At 38.7% G+C, this 24779-nt stretch overlaps 1 protein-coding gene across 2 annotated transcripts in view; it reads left to right on the top strand.

Annotated features, from left to right (window-relative positions):
* The window catches only part of LOC115353314 (putative N-acetylated-alpha-linked acidic dipeptidase), a 34128-nt gene extending 11280 nt beyond the window's left edge, over positions 1 to 22848 (top strand). The window contains exons 6-19 of one of the 2 annotated variants that reach the window (XM_030042541.1): positions 1169 to 1355; positions 2691 to 2784; positions 4968 to 5066; positions 7153 to 7238; positions 8265 to 8384; positions 9784 to 9866; positions 10166 to 10229; positions 10783 to 10850; positions 12857 to 12948; positions 13835 to 13925; positions 14731 to 14995; positions 16198 to 16279; positions 17984 to 18076; positions 19124 to 22848. In XM_030042541.1, coding sequence (XP_029898401.1) covers positions 1169 to 1355; positions 2691 to 2784; positions 4968 to 5066; positions 7153 to 7238; positions 8265 to 8384; positions 9784 to 9866; positions 10166 to 10229; positions 10783 to 10850; positions 12857 to 12948; positions 13835 to 13925; positions 14731 to 14995; positions 16198 to 16279; positions 17984 to 18076; positions 19124 to 19313 — 1614 coding nt within the window. In that variant the 3' untranslated portion in view covers positions 19314 to 22848. Of the gene's footprint in view, positions 1 to 1168; positions 1356 to 2690; positions 2785 to 4967; positions 5067 to 7152; positions 7239 to 8264; positions 8385 to 9783; positions 9867 to 10165; positions 10230 to 10782; positions 10851 to 12856; positions 12949 to 13834; positions 13926 to 14730; positions 14996 to 16197; positions 16280 to 17983; positions 18077 to 19123 lie in introns of those variants that run through there. The other variant, XR_003927541.2, reaches the window with a different exon arrangement.
* Positions 22849 to 24779: the final 1931 nt, after the last annotated feature.

Below are 24779 nucleotides of genomic sequence, written 5' to 3'. Positions count from 1 at the left end.
ATACATACCATTTTCACCAGTGAAAAGTGACATGTAACTCATATTCTGGGTCAGATAATATTTTCACTAAATTGTTCACCACTCTTAAAGATACTATCTGAATGGAAAAGACTTAAAAATTGAAAAAGTTATTGCTGTCTATGAATCTTTTCTTAAAATTAAATACAAACACCTCTAGAGTTACTAATATCTAGAGGGGCAGTTGTCCTGTGGTTTGGAAATTACATGTCCTCGTTGACACAAAGGGATGATATGTTCATTCTTATGGTAGTATTTCTAATGAGTGTTTATATACTGAAAAATTCAGTAGCCCGTATAAAATCTGGAGGACTATACTGTCTTTTTCCAACTTACTAATGATGTGCAAGAATAGGATAGAGGATGAAGGCAAGTACTGTATTTCCTTAAAAAAGCTATGGTATTTCTAAATTAAAATACCCAAATTTAAAACTGTTGAGGATTAGTTGTCACTCAGTCACTATACATCACTGTCGTATCTAGTAGCAAAACAGATTGGGATGTCAGAATGACATATATTTTCTCTCACTCTCTACCAATCAGTATTGTACAATAATAAAGTCGCATGAGAACACTTTTTTAATCAAAACAGCATGCAGGTCAGTCCTTCTGCTGTAATAAGCCTAAGATACACACTCTGGAGTTAGTCTTGTTCACAGCCAAGGACAGTTTCAAGCTCTCCAATAATAATCTTCCTTTGTAGTCTGAATGCTGAGATACGTTCAGGAGATCATTTAGGTAAATAAGGTAAATACATGACTAACTAAAAGATAAAGTTGCATCAATGTGATACAGTTTTTTCCATCCATGATGTGTACATTTCAATAGTCAGTTGATTGTGTTGATCGGAATGACAGAATACAAACTCAGGTTATGTACTAATACTGTGAAGGATGTGTCACTGCCGTTATCGCCTAACTAAAATTCAAAGCAATAGCAAACCTCTTACTTTCATATGGAACCTGATAATCTACATATCTATTTTCAGGAATTTTTATGATATGAGATGCTATGGGCCCTTTACTTAGCCCCAAGCACTGTAAAAGGCCCTGAGGAATAATCACTGTAATTTATATTACTTTCTTTTGCCCCTTGAACTCTGGTGTAAAGCTATAAAGGACTGGATGGGGACTGGAGATGTGCTTTGCAGGTGAAGAATGCTGAACAGGCAGGTGCCAAGGGAGTTATTCTGTACTCTGACCCTGCTGACTACTGCGCCCCAGGAGTAGATCCCTATCCAAATGGCTGGAACCTTCCAGGTGGAGGAGCCCAGCGTGGAAATGTGTTAAACCTGAATGGGGCAGGGGATCCTCTGACACCAGGTTATCCTGCAAAAGGTGAGTGACATGAGAGAAGTCATGCTCTGAGGGTCTGGTTTCAGGAAAGGCAGGGGAAGGTAATGGGGATGTTCTTTCCCTTGGAACAAAACGCATTTTTTTCTTAGTTTTTCTGTTGCTCAAAAGAGGCAGCTTTGGTCTTCATGTCAGTAGACCACTTCTGCAAATGGTGCATGAGAGAAAGTGAGGGGATGTTAAGGGAGCCACACAGTGCAGTGCTGGGCTGCTTAACTTCATAGACATACCCAAGTTAGCCCGGAGATCATGACACACCAGAGATCATGACACAGGTATTTGACAGCTGAAGCCCTAGTCATTTCTTTCTGCTTCTCATCAGTCAGTCAGCAAGGAACCAGCCTGCACAGCTCACAGGTTTCTTTGCTTTTGCAGTTCTCGTTTTTGCAGGATTTGGGCTGCTTTCCCTCCACAAGAGCCCCTGCTGGCAATGCTGAGATCTTTCATGCTGTGACTCATGTCACCTGGCTGCAGCTGAGTCTCCTGAGAAGATGACCATTCTCCACTGGTTCATCACCTTCAGCTCATGCTTCCTCAGCTGCTTATTTGAGCTCTGCCTAAACTGTTTCATTTAGCACCTAACCCAGATCATTTTAACTGAAATGCTTTAAGAACCATTCATGCCAGCACTTGAGCCAGCATATCTGAGGGAGGCAGTCACCTCAGGAAGAGTAGTCCCTAAGTGATGGGGAAAGTTGCCTCTAGCCAGCACAACTTCAGTATGTTCATGGCAGGAGCAGACCATGAGAGAGATTTCTGATTCCTCATGCTAGAGTCAGTGATCTCATAGATGAATCCCTGTCTGCTTCCCTCAACAAGGGTCCCTGTGAATGTTGTATTAAGGAGCAAACTATTGTTTTCCATACGTGCTGGCTTGCAAACATCAAATTTTGTCCACGTTGTGAAAATTAAGATTCTTATTTGTAAAAAATGCATGATTTGTATTTGAGCTTTGTCAGAACAAAACCTAGACTTCATTTTGTTCATGAAAACAGCAAGACAGGGTATTCAGTAACCCAGTGTGTAAGATTTTATCTGCATCTCTTACCGACTGGCAAAAGTTTTTTTGTTCCCAGCTGAATGTTCCAAGCATCAGACTACGGGCTCCCTTTTTGCTCTTGTTCTTTATCTGTGGCTTAGTGTGAAGTTCTTTCCCGTGGAAGGAAATATTTCTATCTAAAAGCATTTCAACACAAAAAAATAGCAAATAATTTAAAAATTTCCAGCCAGCTCTAAATGCATGACTGCAGACTGTGCTATGAACTGTACAGATTCCTTCTGAGAGTTGTAAATATGAAAATATGTGTCTTTTGCTTTCAGAATATACCTACCGATTAGACAAAGCCAGTGGTGTAGGTCTCCCGAAAATTCCAGTTCATCCCATTGGCTATCATGATGCTGAGTCATTACTGCGGTAAGAGTGTGGGAGACGAGGAATTTTAAGCAGACCGTTTTTTGAAAGTTACGAGAGTATTTGAAAAGAAAGGGAAAAGACTTTTGCACTGTGCTTCTGTAGCTGTTGAAATAGTATATGTTTGTTTGTCATTAGGTTCTCTGTAGGAGGTAAAAATGTTATCTGTTACTACATACCAGATATGTGCAGAGTGATCTGAAAAGGGTCATTTGTAATATATCAAGATTAGTCAAGTATAATAAAGTTATAAAGTGCCTCTCAGTTTGAATAAAGGCAAAAATATTTGAGGATAGCATGGTACCTGTCTTGCAAAAAAGACCACAAATGAAGTCATTCATTCATCCACGGATATACTTGTCATGCATGTTTGATGGGACAGTATCTGTACTGTCCTCTGTTAAATGATGGTGTGTGCTTTCTCTCATCAGGTGTATTATGTTGCATAAATATGAAGTGATGCTAGCGAACTAATATAAAGACACCAAGGAAACTCTGGAGTATTATAGGGGATTTAATAGACATCTATGTGTAAATAAGTGTGCTTGCTACACATGCACGTGACATGAAGACAGGCTACCAGCTTGCCAGACGACAGCATTAAAATTCATAGTTATCTTAAACCAGATAAGTTCTCTGAAAAAACTAAGATGTGATTGAGTTGGCAAGTGTATCATTCCCCTAAAAATGTAGCAGTAATCATCTGTATCAAATGTAGAGATACAGAGCAGGAAATGCCAGGATTGGCAACAGTACCACAGTAAGTGTTTAGGGCAGTAAGTGAACATAATCTTGGGTGTGTATTTGTGTAGGAATTTTACATCTAAATCACATGAGCAATCGCTCTGCTCTGTCTGATGCCTCTGTTTGAATATGGTGTCAAAAAAGATAAAATTCTATCTTGGTTCTCTGTGCAGGTTTCCTCTGAAGTATTGAAGCTATTTATTTTTATATGAGGTAGAATTTTAATGTGTTTGGTGTTTTTGCATACCTGATGTTCATTAAAACTGTTCTAGTGTTTTTCCTATTTCCTCCCAAACTTTTATGGACTAATATATCTCCAAACTGTCTTTTCTTTAAAACTTTACCGTCGTCACTGTTATGAGGTTAACTGCTCATAATGATAAAGGTATAGGTTAAAAAAACTTTTTTCCACTACCAACTCGTAGTGGTAGAGCAGATTAATATGTATCAATATGAAGTAGCTAGATATTTCTCTTCAATAAGTTGTAAATAATTCTAGAACTTGGTTTTAATAATTATGAGTGAAATCTAAATCATCTAAAAATACTAGGTCCTTGTTTTCACTTTTGTCTGGAGAAGTCATAACTTCTAGTTATTCCTGCTATCTTATTTTTGTTTAAAAAATATACCAAGGACTTGAAGACATGCTGAAGTGTTCTGTGGAATAAAGCTTGACTGAAGCATGCATTTACAGTAAAGGACATGCTTTCATTTACAATAAGTATATTTTGCCTAATAAGAACCAGAACATCCAGCATACTTTTTAGTATTTTTTTATGTTTCTCACAAGTTCATGTAAAAAATATAAATCCTTTAGAATAGGTGAATATGTATGGGTGATTGCAATCCACTGAATTACTGTATTTCCAGTTGTGTTAACTGAGAAAAAACATCTGACCTTTGACAGTGGAACAAGAAAAGGTGACTTGGACTGATCATGTTTCTCAAATTTTAGACATCTTTGAAACACATCAACTCTCTCTATGCTACTGGATTAAACAAATGTCCAGGAACAGGCACTGGAAGACAACTGCCTATGTTGTTGAACTGTTAGAATGGTCCAAGTTACCCTCTGCTATCTCAAATGCAAATGCAAATGCAGTTCAAGGCAGTAGAAAGTTCCAGGGACCATTTACAAGTGGCAGTTTGCATGCAAAATCTTTGGAGGCCAACACAGTTTTCCAGGATAGCTGTAGGCCATTCCAGGCTGATCTCAATGCCTAGGACTATTCCTCTATGTTAATTTACTAGTATTAATGTAGCTAAAAACCCAGATTATTCTTCTGTGGAAGCTTGTAGTATAAATTGTCTAAGATGAAGACCATCACTGTGGTCTGTGTGTGCATGGGACCTAACCAAGTGTGGTTCCTGGTTCCTCATTTGTGTTTGGTGCTATTGTAAGATGTCTGTAACTAATAATGATAATTTCTTTTTCATAATAGTAATATGGGAGGATATGGACCACCGCATAGTAGCTGGAAAGGAAATTTGAATGTATCTTACAACGTTGGTCCTGGTTTCACAGCAAATTATTCTACAAGGTCAGTTTTGTTTCATAAGGAAGGCATGCTTGGAATCAGAGAAAAACAGGTAGAGCTATAGAATGTGACCAAAGGTAGAGTAGTTGGGATTATTTGCATCATTCCTTTGATTATGACCATTTCCTGGGCTAAAATGCTCTCAGTGCAAAGCTTCAGTAGATTTACCTCTTGATTGGATGGATATAGAATCATAGAATCATAAAATCGGTTAGGTTGGAAAAGACCTTTAAGAGTCCAACTGTAAACCTAGCACTGCCAAGTGCACCACTGAACCATATCCCTAAGCACCACATCTACATGTCTTTTCAATACCTCCAGGGATGGTGACTCCACCACTTCCCTGGGCAGCCTTTTCCAATGCTTGACAACCATTTTGGTGAAGAAATTTTTCCTAATATCCAATCTAAACCTCCTCTGGCACAACTTGAGGCCATTTCCTCTTGTCCTATCACTTGTTCCTTGGGAGAAGAGACCAACACCCACCTTGCTACAACCTCCTTTCAGGTAGTTGTAGAGAGCGATAAGGTCTCCCCTCAGTCTCCTTTTCTCCAGGATGAACAACCCCAGTTCCCTCAGCCGCTCCTCACAAGACTTGTGCTCCAGACCCTTCACCAGCTTCGTTGCCCTTCTCTGGACACGCTCCAGCACCTCAATGTCTTTCTTGTCATGAGGGGCCCAAAACTGAGCACAGTATTCGAGGTGCGGCCTCACCAGTGCCGAGTACAGGGGGATGATCACTGCTCTAGTCCTGCTGGCCACATGATTTTCTGGTACAGGCCAGGATGCCGTTGGCCTTCTTGGCCACCTGGGCACACTGCTGGCTCATATTCAGCCGGCTGTTGGCCAACACCCCCAGGTCCTTTTCCACCAGGCAGCTTTCCAGCCACTCTTCCCCCAGCCTGTAATGTCACCTGGGGTTGTTGTGACCCAAGTGCAGGACCAAGCACTGAGCCTTGTTGAAGCTCATACAGTTGCTCTTGGCCCATCGATCCAGCCTGTCCACATCCCTCCGTAGAGCCTTCCTACCCTTGAGCAGATCAACCCTCCCGCCCAACTTGGTGTCATCTGCAAACTTACTGAGGGTGCACTCGATCCCCTCGTCCAGATCATTGATAAAGATATTAAACAGAACTGGCCCCAGTACTAAGTCCTGGGGAACACCACTTGTGACTGAATTGCTTTAGTTTCCAGCTAGTCTTGAACCAGTTTCACTTGAAAAGCATCTAGCCTTTGACAAAATACTTGATGAGACTGATTATTTTTTTGAGAACTGAATTTGTTGTCTTTTTAAAATTCATTTGGGTCCAGCTTCTGGTCTTACCTATTGCCTTATATAAAACAGTATTAACCTACAAGTCAAGTTTTCCAGAAAAAAAGCTGTAACTACAATGTCATTTTTATTGCTTCAGATCGTTTTTAAACTGATTTAGTAATTACAGTTTAGGACTAAAGTCCAGGTGTTTCAATATTGGCTGAGCTATTGTACTGACTTCATATGAACCATTTGACCTTTTCCCCATGTCTTAGTCATACCACATGAAAAATTCTTCTTGAAAAATATACAGACAACCCTTGAGGATGAGTTGTTGCACCTCCAGCTGTGTTGTACATAAACAAAGTCTGTTGATGCAACTCAGGTTGTCTGATTTTCTGCTGCCTGAGATGACACATCAGTATTGACTGCACTGGAGTCAGTTCTGATTTGCAGCAACCTCTGGATGATTAGAACTATTTACCTTTTTAACATTAGATGTTTTTCATTTTTCTTCTTTCACTTCCAAATTTAAAAACTGTCTGCTAGCAAGTCTTTGAATTTGGAGTTCTGAGCTTGTTATCCGTATAAATCTTACTGACATCAATAACAGTACATAGCTTTCAAGGGCTAAATGCTGTTCTCAATTGCACAAGTATAAATCCAGAAAAAACTACACTGAAATCTTTTTGGATTTACTTTGGTTTAATGGAGGGTAAATTTGGCCAAAATGCTTTCCTTACAATTTATATTGTACACTTTTAAAAGGTGTCAAGATGTTTTATTATTTAATCTGGTGGATTTTCTCTTTGGATTTTCTTTCTGATACACTAGAAAGGTGAAAATGCACATTCATAGCCACAATGAAGTAAGAAGGATTTACAATGTGATTGGTACCATCAGAGGCGAAGTGGAACCAGGTAAAGTCATTTGTCTTCAGTGTAATGTGAGCATACAGTGACCTCTACATGTACTTCATAGTTACAAGGGGAAAATGAGGAATATAGTTGTCTCTGAAATATTGCTCTACATGATCATTGGTGTTGAAATATTTATTGCACCAGGTTTCTTATGGTTCAGGGTACGTCAGCACTTTCACTGTAAAAGCTGATTTTCAAGGGGGAGTCATAACCAAGACAGAAATATTTGTCTTCAGGCAAGTAACTTTGCAATTGAAAGAATATTCTTAAGTGGATATTCTTCCCTACTAACACAGGCGTGGATTTTGCATTCCATCTGAAGACGTCATACCCACCACTATTGACTTTTTGTCTGTCTTAGAGTCTCTTGTAACCAGTATGATTATACACTCTAAAAAAATAGATATATAGACATCCCTAGGATGATGATAGCATCGTTTAACTTGTAACTGCAGCACTTCCCTGATGCCTGAAACGCAACTGTTAACAATATTATAGTAGCACGGATATCTAGTCTGACTTTGATCTTATTAATCACATCTCTGTCATGATTTGGACAACCCTTTTTATGATTGACTAGATATATATATTGAGAGAAATATTGTATTCAGCACACCTTAATGTTGTGAGTTGGCATGCTGTACAAATATAATTAGTGGATCAGCTTTACCATGAAACACACTATTGTAAAATACGGAAAGATGCTTCTATCTTTAGAGGAAAGCTGCTTCTATCTTTAGAGGAAAGCTGCAGTATTTCTAATAATAGAAGTAACATTATGGAATTTAAGAGGTTTTAAGTCTTATGGGATCCAGTTACTGTGTTTGACAAATTCTTTAGCACTGGCTGAAAATGCAGAAAAATGTCTTTGGAGATTTAAAATGTCTTTTGCCTTTCTATCATGTGTATTATAAACTATTAAGCTTTGTTGCACCTACATCAAAAATTAGAAATTGCTTTGAATTAACATCTGGATGGCAGGAAAAAAGTTTTTCTCAGTAAACCCCCCATAATTAATTTCTCTAGACAGATACGTCATCCTAGGAGGCCACCGTGACTCATGGGTGTTTGGTGGCATTGATCCTCAGAGTGGGGCAGCTGTGGTTCATGAGATTGTGAGGAGCTTTGGAAAACTGAAGAAGAAAGGTAATGTAATGAAAGAATAAAGCCCACCAAAATCATTGCTCTCTACAGTGCCCATTGATTTCACTGGGATTTAAGCGTATGCTTAGAATTACACACGTGTATCTCACTGATCTGGAGTAAGCACGCTGCTCTGCAGCTGTTAACTAGTTCCAGTTACAGCCTTGGTATATGTGAGGTACTTCTACTCAAGAGAAAGTACACCTAAAGGAAGACAAAACAGAGAATAGGGGATACTGAAATAAATACGACATTTAGGTACAATTGATTACTCTGTATTTGAGGCTGGTCAAACTGGATGTTTCAATGGTCCTATAAAATTTATACAGTGGTGGACTGATCAAGGCTTCATCAGGGCGACATTAAGAGCCTTCTCAGCACTTGACTGTAGTTTGGAGACAGGCCCAAGAATAAAGCGTGTCTGTGTAATGCAGAGAATAAGCTGTGCAAATGTAGTAGGAGGTAATAGTTAAAAATACCTCACGACTAGTTACATTAGAATAGGAACAAATGTCAACTGTACCAAGTTTCTGCTGCTGTCAGAGCAAATGCTCTCTCCCTATCTGACATCCCATGGGAAGAAACTCTAACATAACTCAGATACTATGCTAGAGGAGCTTTCTTTGCCTATCCATTACATTTAAAATCTACTGACATTTAGTTTTCTTTCCATTCCTTCCCAGTTATTGTATGTAAGGGGAAACTGTCTTTAGAATGCAAGCTGAAAAAAAAACCCAAAAAACAAAGGTAAAAAAGAAAGGGAGCAAAAGATTAAAAGGTTCCAGTAGCCTCAAAGAAAACTTTGGGCAGAGATACAGAGGCAGGGCAATAAAGCCTATTCCATTTGATCTGGGTTTAAATCAAATGCAGAACTTCAAGTGAAAGATCTTTGTTTTGAAGGTGATCTGTCAAAGTTACAGGGAATTTCTTAGGTTTTGAAATCCAGCATTTGGGAGACAGGTCAAAGAAATTCAGTAATTGATATGAAAACATGCCAAACACTTTTCTGTCAAAGTAGACACTGGTATACAATGTGTACTAATTAAGCAGAGCAAAAAGAGTAGAAAAGCTCTTTTTCAAGAATTTGTGCACAAGCACATTATTTTTCCTTGTTCAGAGTCGTAAATTTTAGAAATTTTTCTTGCAGTTAAAGCTGAGAGAGGAAAAAGAATACATTATTTGGCACAATATTGAAATAGAGGTGAGATGCTACAAAATTAGCAAACCATTATTAGATTAGGTTAGTGAAGAAGTTGGTATTAAAGTTCCCTAAACACACCTCTTTCCCCACAGATCAGGATAAAAGATGAGCCCCCAGAAAATGACATTTATTTTCACATTAGTTACATGTAACAAGCAGTCTTTATTTCTGTAATACAATTTTCATAGTCTTTTATTGCAGGATGGAGGCCAAGGAGAACAGTGATATTTGCAAGCTGGGATGCAGAGGAATTTGGCTTGTTAGGATCAACTGAGTGGGCTGAGGTAAACCAATAGTGTTCAAAGAGGAATTTGCACAGTGGAGGATCTTTGAGAAATCTGTACTAGAAAGCATCACTTCTTCCTTCCCTCCCTCCCTCTCTCTTCCTCTTCCTCTCTCCCTCTCCCCCTCTCTCTCACACACACACACACTCTTAAGTTTCCTTTTGAACTACCAAGAATATATGGCTCCTTCCAGTATATGATGTCTTTCCCTGAAACAGCTGTTACTTCAGTTGATGGGAAAATAGTTCTGAGGAAAAAGGAAGTTCATCAGCATTTTCTTCCTCTTTTCCTTCTCATAGGAAAATGCCAAAGTTTTGCAAGCACGGGCAGTGGCTTACATCAACGCAGATTCCTCCATTGAAGGTACCTAGTTTTTACTTGTGTTTTACTGTAATAGTGATAGTATATACAGATGACTGGGAGGCATTTTGGCTTGGAGATCCATCAAAGCTTCAATGCGATAATTTTGTTGCATTAGTGTGGGATTAAATATAGGGGGAAACCATGACCCAGAATCATAAAGTATCCTTCAGATATTCCTGTTGCTTCAGGGAAGAAGTCTGTTACAGTAGCTATGCTATTGGGGAAGTCATGGGGAGGGACAAGAAGTGTTGTGTGCCTTTCAGCAGTTCTATGGCAACTCTTTAGAGTCAGCTTCTGCTCTTACAATGTCTGTAATAAACATAGGGACATAAGAAAAGCTCTTAAGGCTTGCTTCAAAAGCTGGGCTGTAATTCATCCTAACCAATACAAATGCACTGACAAGGTCACAGGAGAACTCTTCTACAGGGATGATCAGCTTGTTCCTTGTAGAGAGTGTAGGTCTCTAGTCCCTTTCTTATTCACAGTTAATGGCATGAGGTTTCAGCTGAGTAGAGCTTGCTTCTTTGAATCAATAGTTTTTCCTGCTTTTCAGGAAACTACACACTACGAGTGGATTGCACACCACTGATGTACAGACTGGTGTACAGTCTGACTAAAGAGGTAATACTGCTTGAAATTTTTAGCCAGCATGTTCAATACTCACTTTCTGGATGGTGCTCTGCGTATAAAATACGGTGTCAGATATTTCTTTCTTTTCTGACTGCAGTACCACTTTCAAGTCAATAGCTAAGTAACTGGAGCTTTTTCCCAGAAGTGGCAAAGGGATTTCAAGCTTATACCTTTAAATTATTAGCTATTCAGGTTTAGGGGATTTTTCCACTCCTCCTGTCAAAGTATTCCTTCTAAGAACAAAAGAATTAAAAAATGCCATGAGTCAAAGGAAAGAAACAAGCACAAACCTGGCTGCCCAGTCCAACCACTAGGGTGCCCATGGTAGTGGTAGACTCTGACTCCCTTTAGGCAGGGGAAGAAATTATGCTTGCTGCAGTGTTGTTTTTAGCATGATGTGACAGGTTTGGTCAATGTGCTCAGCTTTGGTGTACCTTGTTAGATATTCATTGACTCTGACCATGATGCTCTCACATGTGTGGCAGACAAGATTAAAAGGTAGGGACCTTTCTCAGGAAATAGCCTCACCATCTTGGATGTAAGATGTTCCTTGCTTTGAGAGTGAATCTTAGAGGCTGGCACTAAGGGCTTTTTATTTCTGTTTTTTTTTAATGTTCATCTGTATTAAAGCATGAACATTTAATTAGTCGTCTTTGTGTTTTATATATATATATCATGTACATTCAGCTACTGTATATATTCTATGAATCTACTATATCCGTCTTCATCTGCTGTATATATTCAGTCATCTGTGTTTTCCAGAGTCAATAATTTGTTATCTCTTGGAAGCTGACATTAGACTGGTACAAAAGTAAAGGAAATGTTGTAATTCAGTATAATAATTTTCTGGCAATTGAAAGACAACAGATAAAATTTAAATCTGTTAAAATCAGGTGCCCAGATAAAGATATTTCTGTCCTGAACTGCAGAAAACCTGATCACCTGCAGTTCCCATGGTAACCTGTGCTAAATGCAGGTGTTCAGAACGGTCAGAAAATCAGGTCAGCAGAGTCTCAGTTTGGACACCAAGAGCCATTGTTAAAATGTTGACCTAAATACCAGTAAATATGGTTGCATAACCCTTCCTCAAGCTGGGAAGCAGCAACAAAGGCTGATGAATGCATGTAACCACAGCTTGTTGGTAGCTGATTTCTGAAGAGAATGCTGATCAGGAAGCAGGTCCCACGTGATCTCATCCAAAATTAATCTGTGGCAAAAAGTGTTAACGCTGTTCTATGAACAATTAGCTTCATGGCCAAAACCCCCAAATGTATTAGTTTTATTTTGATTCCTATTGTGGAGTTATTCTTAGTAGATATAGATATTAATAATAAAATAGATATTAATAATCTTTACTAGATTAAAGATAATAAAACCTCAGCAGCCCACCAATAAAAAAGAAGGATGAAAAAATACTCACAGTGTTTAACCTGCTCAGTAATCTGGAAAGTAGTCAGAGTGATAGGAATGAACTTTAGGATGATCATGATTTGTATACCTTTGTAGCAGCTGTGATGACATAAACACCAAGTGCTGTACACTTTGCCCTTCTAAGGTTACTGCTGCATCCATGTAAATAATTTTTGTGAACTAAAACAAGATAGAAACAGTTAAACCAAGACAAAATTGAAATTACCTGCCAAAGTGAAACAAAAAGTTTTGGTTTTGTGAGGGATTTTTGTGTTGAATATTTAAATTAAATGGCTCAAAATCTCATAAAGAAATATCAGAATGTAAATATTGACTTGAAATGTTTTGCTTTCCCTGTGTTTTCTTCCATCTAAAATTACCTTTTTTTAGCAAATAAACTATTCCTCTGGAAAATGCTATGCATTTGAAAAGTTAAAATGGAAATGCAGAAAGGTTGAGGGACTTAAGACTGTGACTTATTCATTGCCCTAAGCCATAGGCTTTACGTGATGACAGGTTGTAGATTTGTTGCTTGGTAACATTTAAAATTGTACCCTTTGTCTTTTTTTACAATATACTTTTTCTAGATACCAAGTCCTGATGAGGGGTTTGAAGGAAAATCTCTTTATGAGAGCTGGTATAAAAAAAATCCATCAAGAGAATATAAAGAGGTCCCCAGGTCAGTGGCAAAAGAAAATAAACGATATACCAAAAGTTATTATAACTTGTAGAGTGTGGATTTTAAAGAAATATCCACTTGAAAAACTGAGTGCCTAAAAGAAATGGTGTGATTCTTAGCTGGTATAAATTTCAATGTTTTACTCATTGCAACTCATACACTATTGTAGAACAGTTTTGTGAACTTGCCTTTGCAGCACGAACAGGAGGCTTTAGATATGAAAGGTAAAGCGTTTGTGTAGTTTATAGAGATTTAGACAAATAAGGGTAGTATGCACAAGCCAGCGGCAGGCACACAAGATGCTAACATAGCAGTTTTCCCTTGCACTTGCTTCCTGTCTCCTGGAAGGCCTCTGAGTTTGGGTGGCTGGGGAGCACATCAGGCGGGATTTTACAACACTGTCCCTCAAATTTACCAGGGTTTCTCTATAGAATCTCAAAGACTGATTCTGTTCCATGGAGCCATGCTGGTAGTGTTGTGTTTTCTCTCGGTTGAGAGCTTGGGATAGTGGAAGTTCAGCAGAAGGAGGGTCATTGGATCTTCTCAATGATTAAAGACAGTGAGTTAAATTCTCTGCTTGAGAGTTTGATTGCAGGTGATACACTATCGTACAACAATTTTGTGAACTGGCTTTTGTAGCATGAACAGGAGGCTTGAGAGTTTTGACTCTGAGAATGATTCTGCTCCTCCAAGAATGCAGTTGATGAGGTCATGTAATGTAGGGATCACAGGCAATTCATGGTATATTGACAGAAAGAGTGTACTAGGGAAAGATTGTGTAGTGAGTGCAACTGCAGAATACATAATTCCCACAGTACTTGGGAGCAGACTAAAATTACACTTTAAGTATTGTCACTCAAGGCATTTTCCTCTTTCTTGTTAAAAGAATAAATAAACTGGGTTCTGGCAATGACTTTGAAGTCTTTTTCCAACGTCTTGGCATCGCTTCAGGCAGAGCACGTTACAGTAAAAATTCGGTAAGTCTGTATCTTTGTAATTTTGTCTCCCCTGTAACTGCCTGAATAATATCACCTGTAATTGAGCCATTTAGACTGCCAGCTTTTTGGAGTAGTTCAGTTTAGTGTGTCAAGAGTGGAGTCCCAGTTCATTACTAGAACTCAGTGTGCTACTACAACACAAATATTTGATAAATAGAAATGGTCAACTTGGTGTCAGTCAGGCAAAAGGACCTTTGTTCAGGGTAGATGGATGTGCTCAAAATTACCTATGGCTGATGAAGGCTTATGAGTGGCTTATGATGACTTTTGAATGATTTGTAATAACTTAGGAAGCTTTGAATTCAAAATGGTTCATGTTTCATGGAAAATACCGGTTTGACTCTGGAGCATACTGTGACATAAGACTAATTGAGAAATGTTCAAGGAGCAATCTATTCAATGTGGTCTTTTCCTCTGAAAAGACATATCCAAAGACATGAATGGAAATGACTGTTGAAATCCAAGCAAAGAGAGGAAGGGCAATCTCACCTTAATTTAGCCAACTAAAAGTTACGTGTCTGTTCTTAATTACCTTCTTTAGGCTCTGTACATGGTCAGTGGAGAGAGTTATCTCCAAACGACCATTCATCTCATCATAGGTTGATGTTTAAGAGAGCCACCACTGAGCAGTTCTTCTCATGCAACTGTCTGTAGTGGTTACATAGGATTAGTGTGACCTGAACACTTAACTTTACAGTGCCTTGAATCCCACAGCAATGGCTTTCAAGCAAAGCTGAAATAGCCACAGCTGAATAACGGTTTTGTTTGGGTTGGTTTGTTTCAGAATGTAGAAAAATATAGCAGCTATCCAGTTTACCACAGTGTCTATGAAACCTATGAAATTGTGGAGAAGTTTTATGATCCCACTTTCAAGAATCATCTGACAGTAGCTCAGGTACGGGGAGGGCTGGTGTTTGAATTGGCCAACTCCATTGTGCTTCCTTTCGACTGTAGAGATTATGCATCAGCTGTGAGCAACTATGCTCACATCATCTATAATTTGTCAAGGAATCATGAAGAGGAACTGGCAACATACAATGTATCCTTTGGTACGTACAGTCTTTCATCACATTCCTCCTCTGTTAATGCTAGCAGTGTCTTATCTTAATGTATGTCTTAGTCATGACCTGGTATTTTTCTTGTGCTGTATGAACAGTAAATAAAACAAGAGCTACACCCTCCAATAATTTGAAATTTGAATGTTTTGTCACTAGTATGCCTGTGTAGAGACTATGCCACTGCCAAGTAGAGCTAACGCTTACAGTTGCATGTTCTTTGACCTGTGCATGGTTCACTGATGTTGGCAACAAGATATCTTTGTCTTGGTCCCTAAAAAAAATTACACCGCTTTGCAGATTCTGGTGTTGGATAATTCTCTGTCCAACACTGATCATAGGATAATTGAGGTTAGAAGAAATCTCAGAAGGCCTCTAGGTCAACCTACCCAAGGCAGGGTCAGCTCTGAGGTCAGACCAGGTTGCTCAGAGCTTTATACCATCAGGTCTTGAAAACCTCCAAGGACAGAGACTACAGAACCTCTCTGGACCACAGTGCTTGACTGTCCTCAGGGTGAAAAGATTCTCCTTATTTCCAGTCAGAACTTCTCTTGTTTCAGTTTATGGACACATGATGGCAAGTGCAAGCACTATAAGAAGTTTGCCTTGGGGCTTGGTCAGGCAGGAATGGTTCATCCCTATGCCACAATAGGGATCCTGTGCTGGCATGTGAAATTTTATTTCATGTTATAGGGATTCCCTATATGCCTCCTGCCTGAGAAGCCTTTATTTTATTGGCAACATTATGTAGTATTCAGTTTAGGACTTGGCTGCTAATGACCAACTTCAGGAATGTGTGCGCATGTGCACACACACGCATATACTCTCAGTCTTTCTCAAAACTCCATATATGTGGAGGGACATACCAGTTGTTGGGATTTATAAAATCCCAGACCTACTTGAACAGTGTGGTTCTGGCAATCCATGCTCTAGTTTTTGATATTTCAGTACATTCTGCAAGTAGCACATAATAAACAATACTCACAAAAATACTGATTTCTGTTGTCTCCAAGGCAAGTTTTCTCACAGAATTATGTAGTTTCTAAAGTAGGAATATGGGGTCATCTGATTTTCATTCAGTGGGAATTGACAGATAATGGTCACAGTGAAAGATAAAGCTTTAATTTGAAGAATTTGATTTGTTAAATTATTCCTTCAGAATTTGAAGTTAAATACTACTTTCCTGTTCCCTCCAGATGCTCTCTTTTCAGCTGTGAAGAATTTTTCGGAAGTTGCTGCTAGCTTTCATGAGAGACTGCAACAAATAGATATCAATAAGTATGTTTAATTCTTTTTTCTTCCAGTCAAATACTCTATGTAGTCCTCTGGGCTGAGAGGGCATAGTCTTCACTTGCATTTAGTCCCCTCAATAACCTTGGTGACAGATGACTGTCAGTCATTTGTTTCATTATAAGTCCTTTTGGACTCTTGTCTTTAAGGATCTGGTTACTGTAGGAAACAAAGTATAGAAATGTTGAATTAGTGGACATCAGAGACACTGCAGAGCCTGGGAATCTAGCCATGTTAGCTTCAAAAAGTGCCCAAGCTAATTAGTGTCAATTCTTGACAGGTTTTAGTTGAGGAGCAGTGCCAGGATGATACATGGATTTGACTAGAATGCTGGTTAGCATAAGCAGAGCCAGCTCAGGTGTGTAACTCCCTCTAAGTAGAGACATGTCCCAAGATTTTGTCACTGGATTATCATTAAAGAACAAATGTTGACTTGTGGTCTTTGTTTGCTAACACTCTAGTTTTCAAGATACTGGTACCACTTAATGAAAAAAAAAATTAAAATAGCTGTACCATGATTGTAGTTGTGGCAAGCTTCTTGATGAGCTTTCCAAAAATTCTATGCACCACCTATGCTAAAAGACCTAATTTGCACTTGACTTAATTCTTAATTTATTCTTTGTAGGCCATGCCCAGAATGACAAACCAAACTTCCTTTTGTATATGTGTGTATGTTACATTTCTTGAGAAGAATCTAATTTAGCCATATGCTTACCCTTATGGAAGACTAAGTGAGAATAAAAGCCATCTTTTTAATGGCAGCAACTTTCAAGATAAATGAGTTAACAATAATTTCTTATGTAAAATACGATGTTTGTGACATATGACATGTATGAGACATTTTCAAAATGGTTTCATTGATGGATGGCCTAAATCTAAGCTTTAATTCAACCAACCAGTTTTGGTTTCTGTTTACACCAATGTAAACTTGAAACAACTTCATTGACGGTAGTAGAGTTACTCCAGGCTTACTGTGATATAAATTTTACCATTTTTTTATTGGTGAATACCTTCGAAGCTTTACAATAAGTTACTTTGGATGTAAACTACCAAACCCACATATATTCAGTATAAACTTCTTCACAGTTCTTTTATTTGTTAAGCATCAGTAGTATGCTCAGAGCTATTCAAAGCACACAGACACAGATGGTCTCTACTCTAGGGAATTTACAATCTGCCATCAGAAAAACGCAATTCTTGGATGACTCAAAAGATGATTCTAACATCACAAGGTTCCTGTTTCTCAGATGTTGTGGTTTTACATAAAAATAAATGTGATTTTATTGAAGTAATTTGCAGCTGGCCGGCTTTGTGGAAAATAAGAGTCTTCAGAAAACTGTTGTACAAAAGAAGTGAATGGTCTGCCTAAGCATCGTAATGAAAAGGAGATAAAGCAATAAGATGCAACATGAGAGAAAATACCTGAAAGTCTATGTCTTCTTTGACATTATTGCTTGGCCTTTAAAAACAGCTTCAAGAGACTTTCAGGTTATGAACCAGACTGTCCCACAGTACAGATCAGCATAATCCTGTTGTGCAGGTAGCTGATATGGGCTGTCTTTTGTGGGCAATGCTTTAAGTTCAACATCTTGGATCTACTGTCCTTCATAAATCCAGAGTTGTTCACATTGGGGCACGGGATGAGAGTGGGCCAAACACTCTGTAGGTAACATATTCCTGTTTTCTTTTTAGCCAACTTGCTGTCAGATCACTAAATGATCAGCTCATGTTTCTAGAAAGGGCTTTCATCGATCCTCTTGGATTACCTGGCAGGCCATTCTATAGGTAAGAAAGGCTTATTTTTCACTTTCTGCCTGGAGTACCCTATGAGTATTCCTTTAAGATTTACAAGTCTCTAAATGGAATTGTAATGATTTTATTCAACATGGTAAAAGTAGATTAAACGGGACAAATAAAACTGAAAAGGTAAAACAACATAAGGGAAAACTTCAGTGAGATACACTATACAGAATGAGGAAAAGTCTTGTTGGAAGCCTGTTCAGATCAGTAAACCCATTTCCATTGATTTCATTGGGCTTCTAAACAGATGTAAAAGTTTGGCCCTGGGCTCAGTTCAAGTAATTTCAGTGGTAAAGGATCTTTAGGAAGTTATTTTTATTTGAAAGTGATATAAGGTATAATTGAAGTTTCTGTAATTTGATTGATTATAGCAGAGCAGTCATGCTAGCAAATGCATTGCAGAGGGCAGTAGTTCAACAGCAGTGAAGTGAATTCAGTAGTCCTCTCATCCAGTTCAAGAAGTAAATCTTGTTTGAGAGGCAAAATATTCAAGTCAAGTCTAGCTTTTTGGTCCTTCTACCAGTCTGCATAATTCAGAACAGTAATCTTTCCACTAAAAAGTTCCACTAAAAAGTAACTAGAAGGAGAACTTAAGATCTGCAGTCCTTGTACCTCTCATAGCTTGTGATTAAAAATCTGTTGAGAACAGTCTCTTGTTAAAGCATCAGCTTTCCTACCTCAAAGCATGCCTGTATCTGTTGGAGATTGTGTATATCTGCGAGAAAAGAAGTTGGTTTTTTTTTTCATCTTTCCATTTCATCTAAAGTGAGTGAAAGGAAAATACTTCAGTCGGCTTTATCTCAAGTCTTCCTAGCTATAAAGTTCTGGAATTCACATGCAATAATGTGGCTTATGTTATTTTCTTGCTTCGGAGATTATAGGTATTATTGCTGCAATAATCTTACTTATTTACATCTTTAGTGTCAAGAATTCAACAGATGATACAGAAACAGATTAGTTTTATCCATTATAAAATGTTTTATTTTCCTAATGCAGGATATTGTTGTTTTTTTCCCCTCAACTTCCCTACAGACATGTTGTCTTTGCTCCAAGCAGCCATAACAAGTATGCAGGAGAATCATTCCCAGGGATCTATGATGCCATGTTTGACATTAAAAACAAAGCTGATCAACACGAAGCCTGGGACGAAGTTAGGAGGCAGATTTCCATTGCAGCCTTCACTGTACAGGCAGCAGCAGAAACACTGAAAGAAGTAGCATAAATATCAACAGCATAATCGTCAATGAAGACTACATATGACAGCTTGCAGAAGCCTTAAAAACAGAGCAATTAAAAACACTAGGAAGATTATTACAAAGAACACAAAATCTAACAAAATCTTTTTCTTTGCGAATAATTTACCCAAGTGGAATGCATTTAGCAATGTTAACAAGGTAATGTACTCCATTTGGAGAACTCAGGCTTTAGATATCTTGTGAAGTGAGAGGGAAAAAGCTTCATGTTTTCTCTCAGCTTCATATTTTAAGAATTCTAACCACTGGATTTATTTTCAGAGCTTTGAATTTTTCTAGCTTGATTATTATAGCAGTCTTCATAGTGCATCAGGAAACCAGAAGTCATTTCATGTTTCTATCAGTTTCTGATTTTGTTGTTGACTTTTTATTATTTACCTTAGAGTTGCATAATTATACTCCAGGATAGGCCTTTCAGCTCTCCTTTTACACAAAGAATCACATATGAAGATGGGAAGACTGTCACATACCGTGTGCGGGATGTATAATGATCATAACAAGTTTTGGGCAGCCAGCCCAGAATACTCATCCATGACGTTCTTCTTTTCACATGCTGAGTCTTGCAGCTGTTTGCAAATAAAATTAAGCAAGAAGCCTTCTAGTCACCAGAGTAAAAACAAGGCAATACATCTTGTCAAACGTATAATCATCCCACAAAACATGTCATTCGAGATTAAGACCTTCTTTTATTCTTTTATCCAAAATCTGCTATGCCTTGTCCATATCAAGGTATTTTTAATATGAAGACAATTAGAAGCAAAGAAAATTCATCATGTCCTTAGTTTGAAAGGATACCAAATTATTACCATCTTTGTAGAGTCCATATTTCTAATTTTGGTGTGCAGCTTACTCTTATGACAGACTGCTCAAAAGGCTACAAGGGGACAAGGATGATCAGACAGAGAAGACTCGGAAAATCAGATCCCTTCATCTGACACTCTGCCGCTGGAGGATTACTAACCCCTCACACAGCAAATATTTTGTGTAATTTGATCTGCCATTTTAGCTGAGGCCTCTACCATGTCTTAGAACACTGTCCCATGATCTGATGGTTTTCAGCGTCATGGTAGATTTTTTTCTTTTCCATAAGAACTCATTTATTCATAAATATTTCTACTCTTCACATTAAAATCCTTTAGGCAAGTTACTATAATTAAGTCATTTCTTTATGTAACTGTTGGTCATTCTCATAAAATAATACAGTTTGCCAGATAATGGGAAATGCTCTTACACCCACAGTTAACTATTGCCCAGTTATTTTCACATTTTTATGAAAGTGATTGGAGTAAAACCACGGAGACATGTCTTCCCCCAAATCTAGTTCTGCTGATGGGAGACATTGCTGTCTCTTAAGTGTTTTGTCGCTACTGGCTGCTCCACTGTTCCTTTTGCCAATGGAGAATTCATTATGACAGTCTAATCCAGACTATCCAGACAGATAATCCACCTCTGGCAAAATTAGCCAGGTTAGTTTAGATTATCAGTTAGGTTAACCTAGAGGATTTTGTCTGCAGCAATCAAGGGAGCGATAACACAAATCCACACGCAGAGGGGGGCAGCAATAAACAGCTTCTGTTGACCAGGTGGATACAAAAAGAGTATTTTTCTATTGCTAAGGAGGATGGACTGAAGTGCCAAACTCAGAAATTGTGGAGATCTTTCCCTAAATGACATGTAAGCTTCCTCAGCAACTTTTTCTCTCAGCCCAGAAGACATAATTTTTTAATCTCTGTCCGAACCGTAGCATTGTTTCATTTAAGTTTAATTAGGGCCCTTTTTGGCAATAGCTAGCAGATAATACACAATGTCAGTGCCCAGGATCTCACAAAATAGAGACAGTTACACTCTTAAACTACAGCAACATCCATTTAAAAAAAAAAATAAAAATCTGTGGGCTGTCCCCTAACCACTGTGGGGAATAGGATACAGGAACAGAAGTTCTCTCTCTCCTATTGACTCTGCTCCCCTTCACAGAAAAAATTCAAGGCTAACTGGTCCAGAGAGAGGAAGCACCCGTAAGGCTGCTTGTAACACGATGGTTTACATCATGTTTTGGTAAGGTGTGATTCAAACTGTCCAGTGCCATCTCCCAGGTTTGGCTCTGCTTTGTGACCCATCTTTGTTCAGCGCAAACCACAACCTGTAGCAGTTGAATTTTTAAAGCAAATGGAGCTTTGCTTAATTTTGTAAGAGAAGAATATCTTTAGATGGACTCAGTCCAGCTCTTTCCCCAAGCCCTAACCTAGTCTCTTATCAGAGATTTGAGGTCGAAGACCCTATGCTGCAGGCTATTGGTGGGGGTGTTTCCCCACTCTCTTAGCATGAAGCTTTTCTGATCTCCATTCTGAGAAGGCTAATACTTGGTGCTGACTTCTCTGGAGACAGCCACTGTGATTCTTATCCTTAGCTTACCCAGCATCAACTTGGATGTTCCTGGCCCCACTGCAGAAAGCCACCACAATGTACAAATTTGTTACAGCAAACTAGCACTCATTCTGTTTTTCCTCAATATACTGGGCTGCAATTTGTGCTTGTTCAACAGCTTCTTCAAGAGCTGCTAAGACACCTCTGCTTCTTTACCTGGGACTCGCTGAGAGAGGGGAAGACAGGTGGCAGGTCATAAGCATGATAGGTATTCCATGGTAAGCTGTCTGCACTTGTAAATGTTTATCTTGGACTCCTTTTTTTCTGTGAGGAAGGAAGCACAGGTGTCTGCTTTGGCAAGCCCTGAGTTAGATGTGGCAGCATCTAGTGTTTAGACACATTATGGCCCTTTCTGAAGTTCTTGATCAGTTTTTAAATTTAAAATAAAGATGCTTTTTAGTCTTCAAGAACTTATGTGGAAATTCTGATAAGAACATTCTTCTCCCTAAATCATGTCTTATTGTCAGTCTTCTATGGAGTCTAAATATAGCCACTGGAGCCTTCAGTTCCTCAAAGACTATGCCAGGCAGGAATTGCTGGTGTCATTACTGGACAGCAAAGAGCAAAGCCTATGTAGCTAATTACTGAAACTACATGATTTGTAGCCAGCTGTCCAAGCCATGTCAAAATATATGCATGGATGCATGTGCAACTGTCCATTTCCTATATGTGTCACTAGGATTATGAAAGGAAAAAAGGAAAGAATAGCTGTGTATGGACTGAGAAATGTCCTTTAATATCATTCATTTACTAGGATGATACAAAGAAGCAAGGGTCACATTTCACTTTTATGAACAAAATGAGGCCAGTTGGCATGTGCCAGCAAATGAAGACATCTAGTTCCTACCAGACAAGTGGGGAACAATGGTTAAATAAATAAGTAATATGCATTAAACAACATAAAAAGTCTTTTTTTTTCTAGACTTACACAGTAAGTTGAAATTCACTCTTAACACTGCCAAGTGCTGTTGACCAGATTAGCTGTTTTGGCTCTCAAGCTTTGATATTATTCCATAGTAATTGCCCAACAAAGGCTGTTGAATTAAGTAAAAAAATAAAATTCAGGAACAAACCCCAAAACTAAGTATGTTGAATTTACAGTTTATTGATCATCTAACATAAGCCAGTTGTTCATGTAATTACAGATGTTTTCAGCTAGAGATGGCCGTTAGCAGAGTTTTTTACTATAATCAACTTTCAGTTCTTTTATATTCTAAATATGCTGTAATTAATACTTGGAAGAACTAAGGTCCTAATTCCAGACAGCTCCTTGGAAACACTCATTTGGCTTTTACAGTTACTGCAGACAAACTCACCGAGTCATTGATTTATATACAGCAGCAGATGACTTAATTACAAGACAAGAGCTTTAGAAATATTTAGTAAGCAGATGGAGGAACCTAGCTGGCATTGTGGCATTGTTGAGAGCATCCTTTCCAATTTGAGCAATTACATTAAAAGAATCTGCAGGTGAAATGAAAAAGGAACGGTATTTTTTGAAGAAAGTACTTCCTATCATATGATCACAAATTAGATGCTGTCAAAATTTTCTAAAGAACTCCATGTAATGACCATCCTATGCACTAAGAGTCTAAATCAAATGAAATAAAAGCATACCCATGTGTGGGAAAGGTAGAAACTATACTTGTATTAAAATGAATCATTGCTTTCATGAAACCAGCAATGTCAATGTTACTTTGGCTGGAAAAGCTGTTGACCTGTCAGCATAATTTCTAAATTAAGATGCTGTTAACACAGATCTTAGTTCAAGTGTTGGTTTAGCTGAGACTACCAGCGCAATCACCGGTAGTCAAGATCTTTGAGGTGGGACCTGTGCTCATCTCTGCTTGTATGAGCAGTTTGCAATGTGCTGCTGGACTACAAACAATACTGTGGTGGAGCAGAGCAGCAAGCTCTGACAGCTGGAGTCAGAGTAAATTGTATTCTTTCACTTGATGGACAGCAGCTCCCCAGGGCAGGGGATTGCAATGAATGGAAGAACATCACACAATCATAGGGTTGGAAGAGAACTCAGGAGGTCTCTAGTCCAAACTCCTGCTCAAAGCATGGTGAGCTCCAAGGTCAGACCAGCATGTACAGAGTTTTATCAAGTCCAGTCTTGAAAGTCTCCAAGGATGGAGACCACATAACCTCTCTGTGCAACACATTCCAGTGGTTCACTGCCCTCATGATTGAAAAGCTTATCCTTATTTCTAGACAGATCCTCTTGTTGTTTCAGTTTATGACTGTTGTTTCTCATCCTCCTGTCGCGCACCGCTGAAGAGGCTGGCTCTGTCTCCTTGAGAAATTTCTTGTACATGCTGGAAGATACAATTTGGTTTATGTTCAATGCACTGTCCTTTACTCTCTTTGCCTCACTGGGTACATTCCTCTTGTAGAAGAAGGGGTCAAAGTTTGCAAGCTGAACTTGTCAGCTGCCAGCAATGTAAACTTTATTTTAACTGGAATCTGATAATGGACCCCTGAAGTTCAAGATAACAGACTCCAACTCAATGCATCAAAATCTGCTACCCTTTTAATCTGGTAGTCAGATAGACTGCAGAGGCCATGAGAGAGTTCTGGGGGACTGTGCAACTGGCAGAGTCAGAAGTAAACTACTGATTTGAAATTGCGATTGAGCATTCCCCTGTTGCCATTTTTCCTGCAAGAGCTGCCTTTCCCACAAACCAGGGCCCTTTGATCTCTCAAGCCACAAGTTCAACCTTTAGTCAAACAATAGGTCAAGCAGTGCAACAGTAGCATATCTTTCTTGGTGCAGATATTGACCCCTGGGGCCCAGTTGCTGAGCAGCTACAACCTACAGTTTACAAGCCCTGACATTCATTCTATGTATTATGTATTTTTATGTACTGTTGCTGGGTTTGCCAATTGGTGTGTAGCATAATTATGCATTCAACAAACAAATGCATGCTAGTTTTGCATTTGACATGTGTATCTCTGCCATTTTTGGAGCTTTTCTAGTTTACCAGGGGTATTTTTTTTTTTTTTAA

This window comes from Aquila chrysaetos, chromosome 19 (assembly GCF_900496995.4).
Source record: "Aquila chrysaetos chrysaetos chromosome 19, bAquChr1.4, whole genome shotgun sequence".
Lineage (NCBI taxonomy): Eukaryota > Metazoa > Chordata > Aves > Accipitriformes > Accipitridae > Aquila > Aquila chrysaetos.
This window is presented reverse-complemented; position numbering and strand designations above follow the sequence as displayed.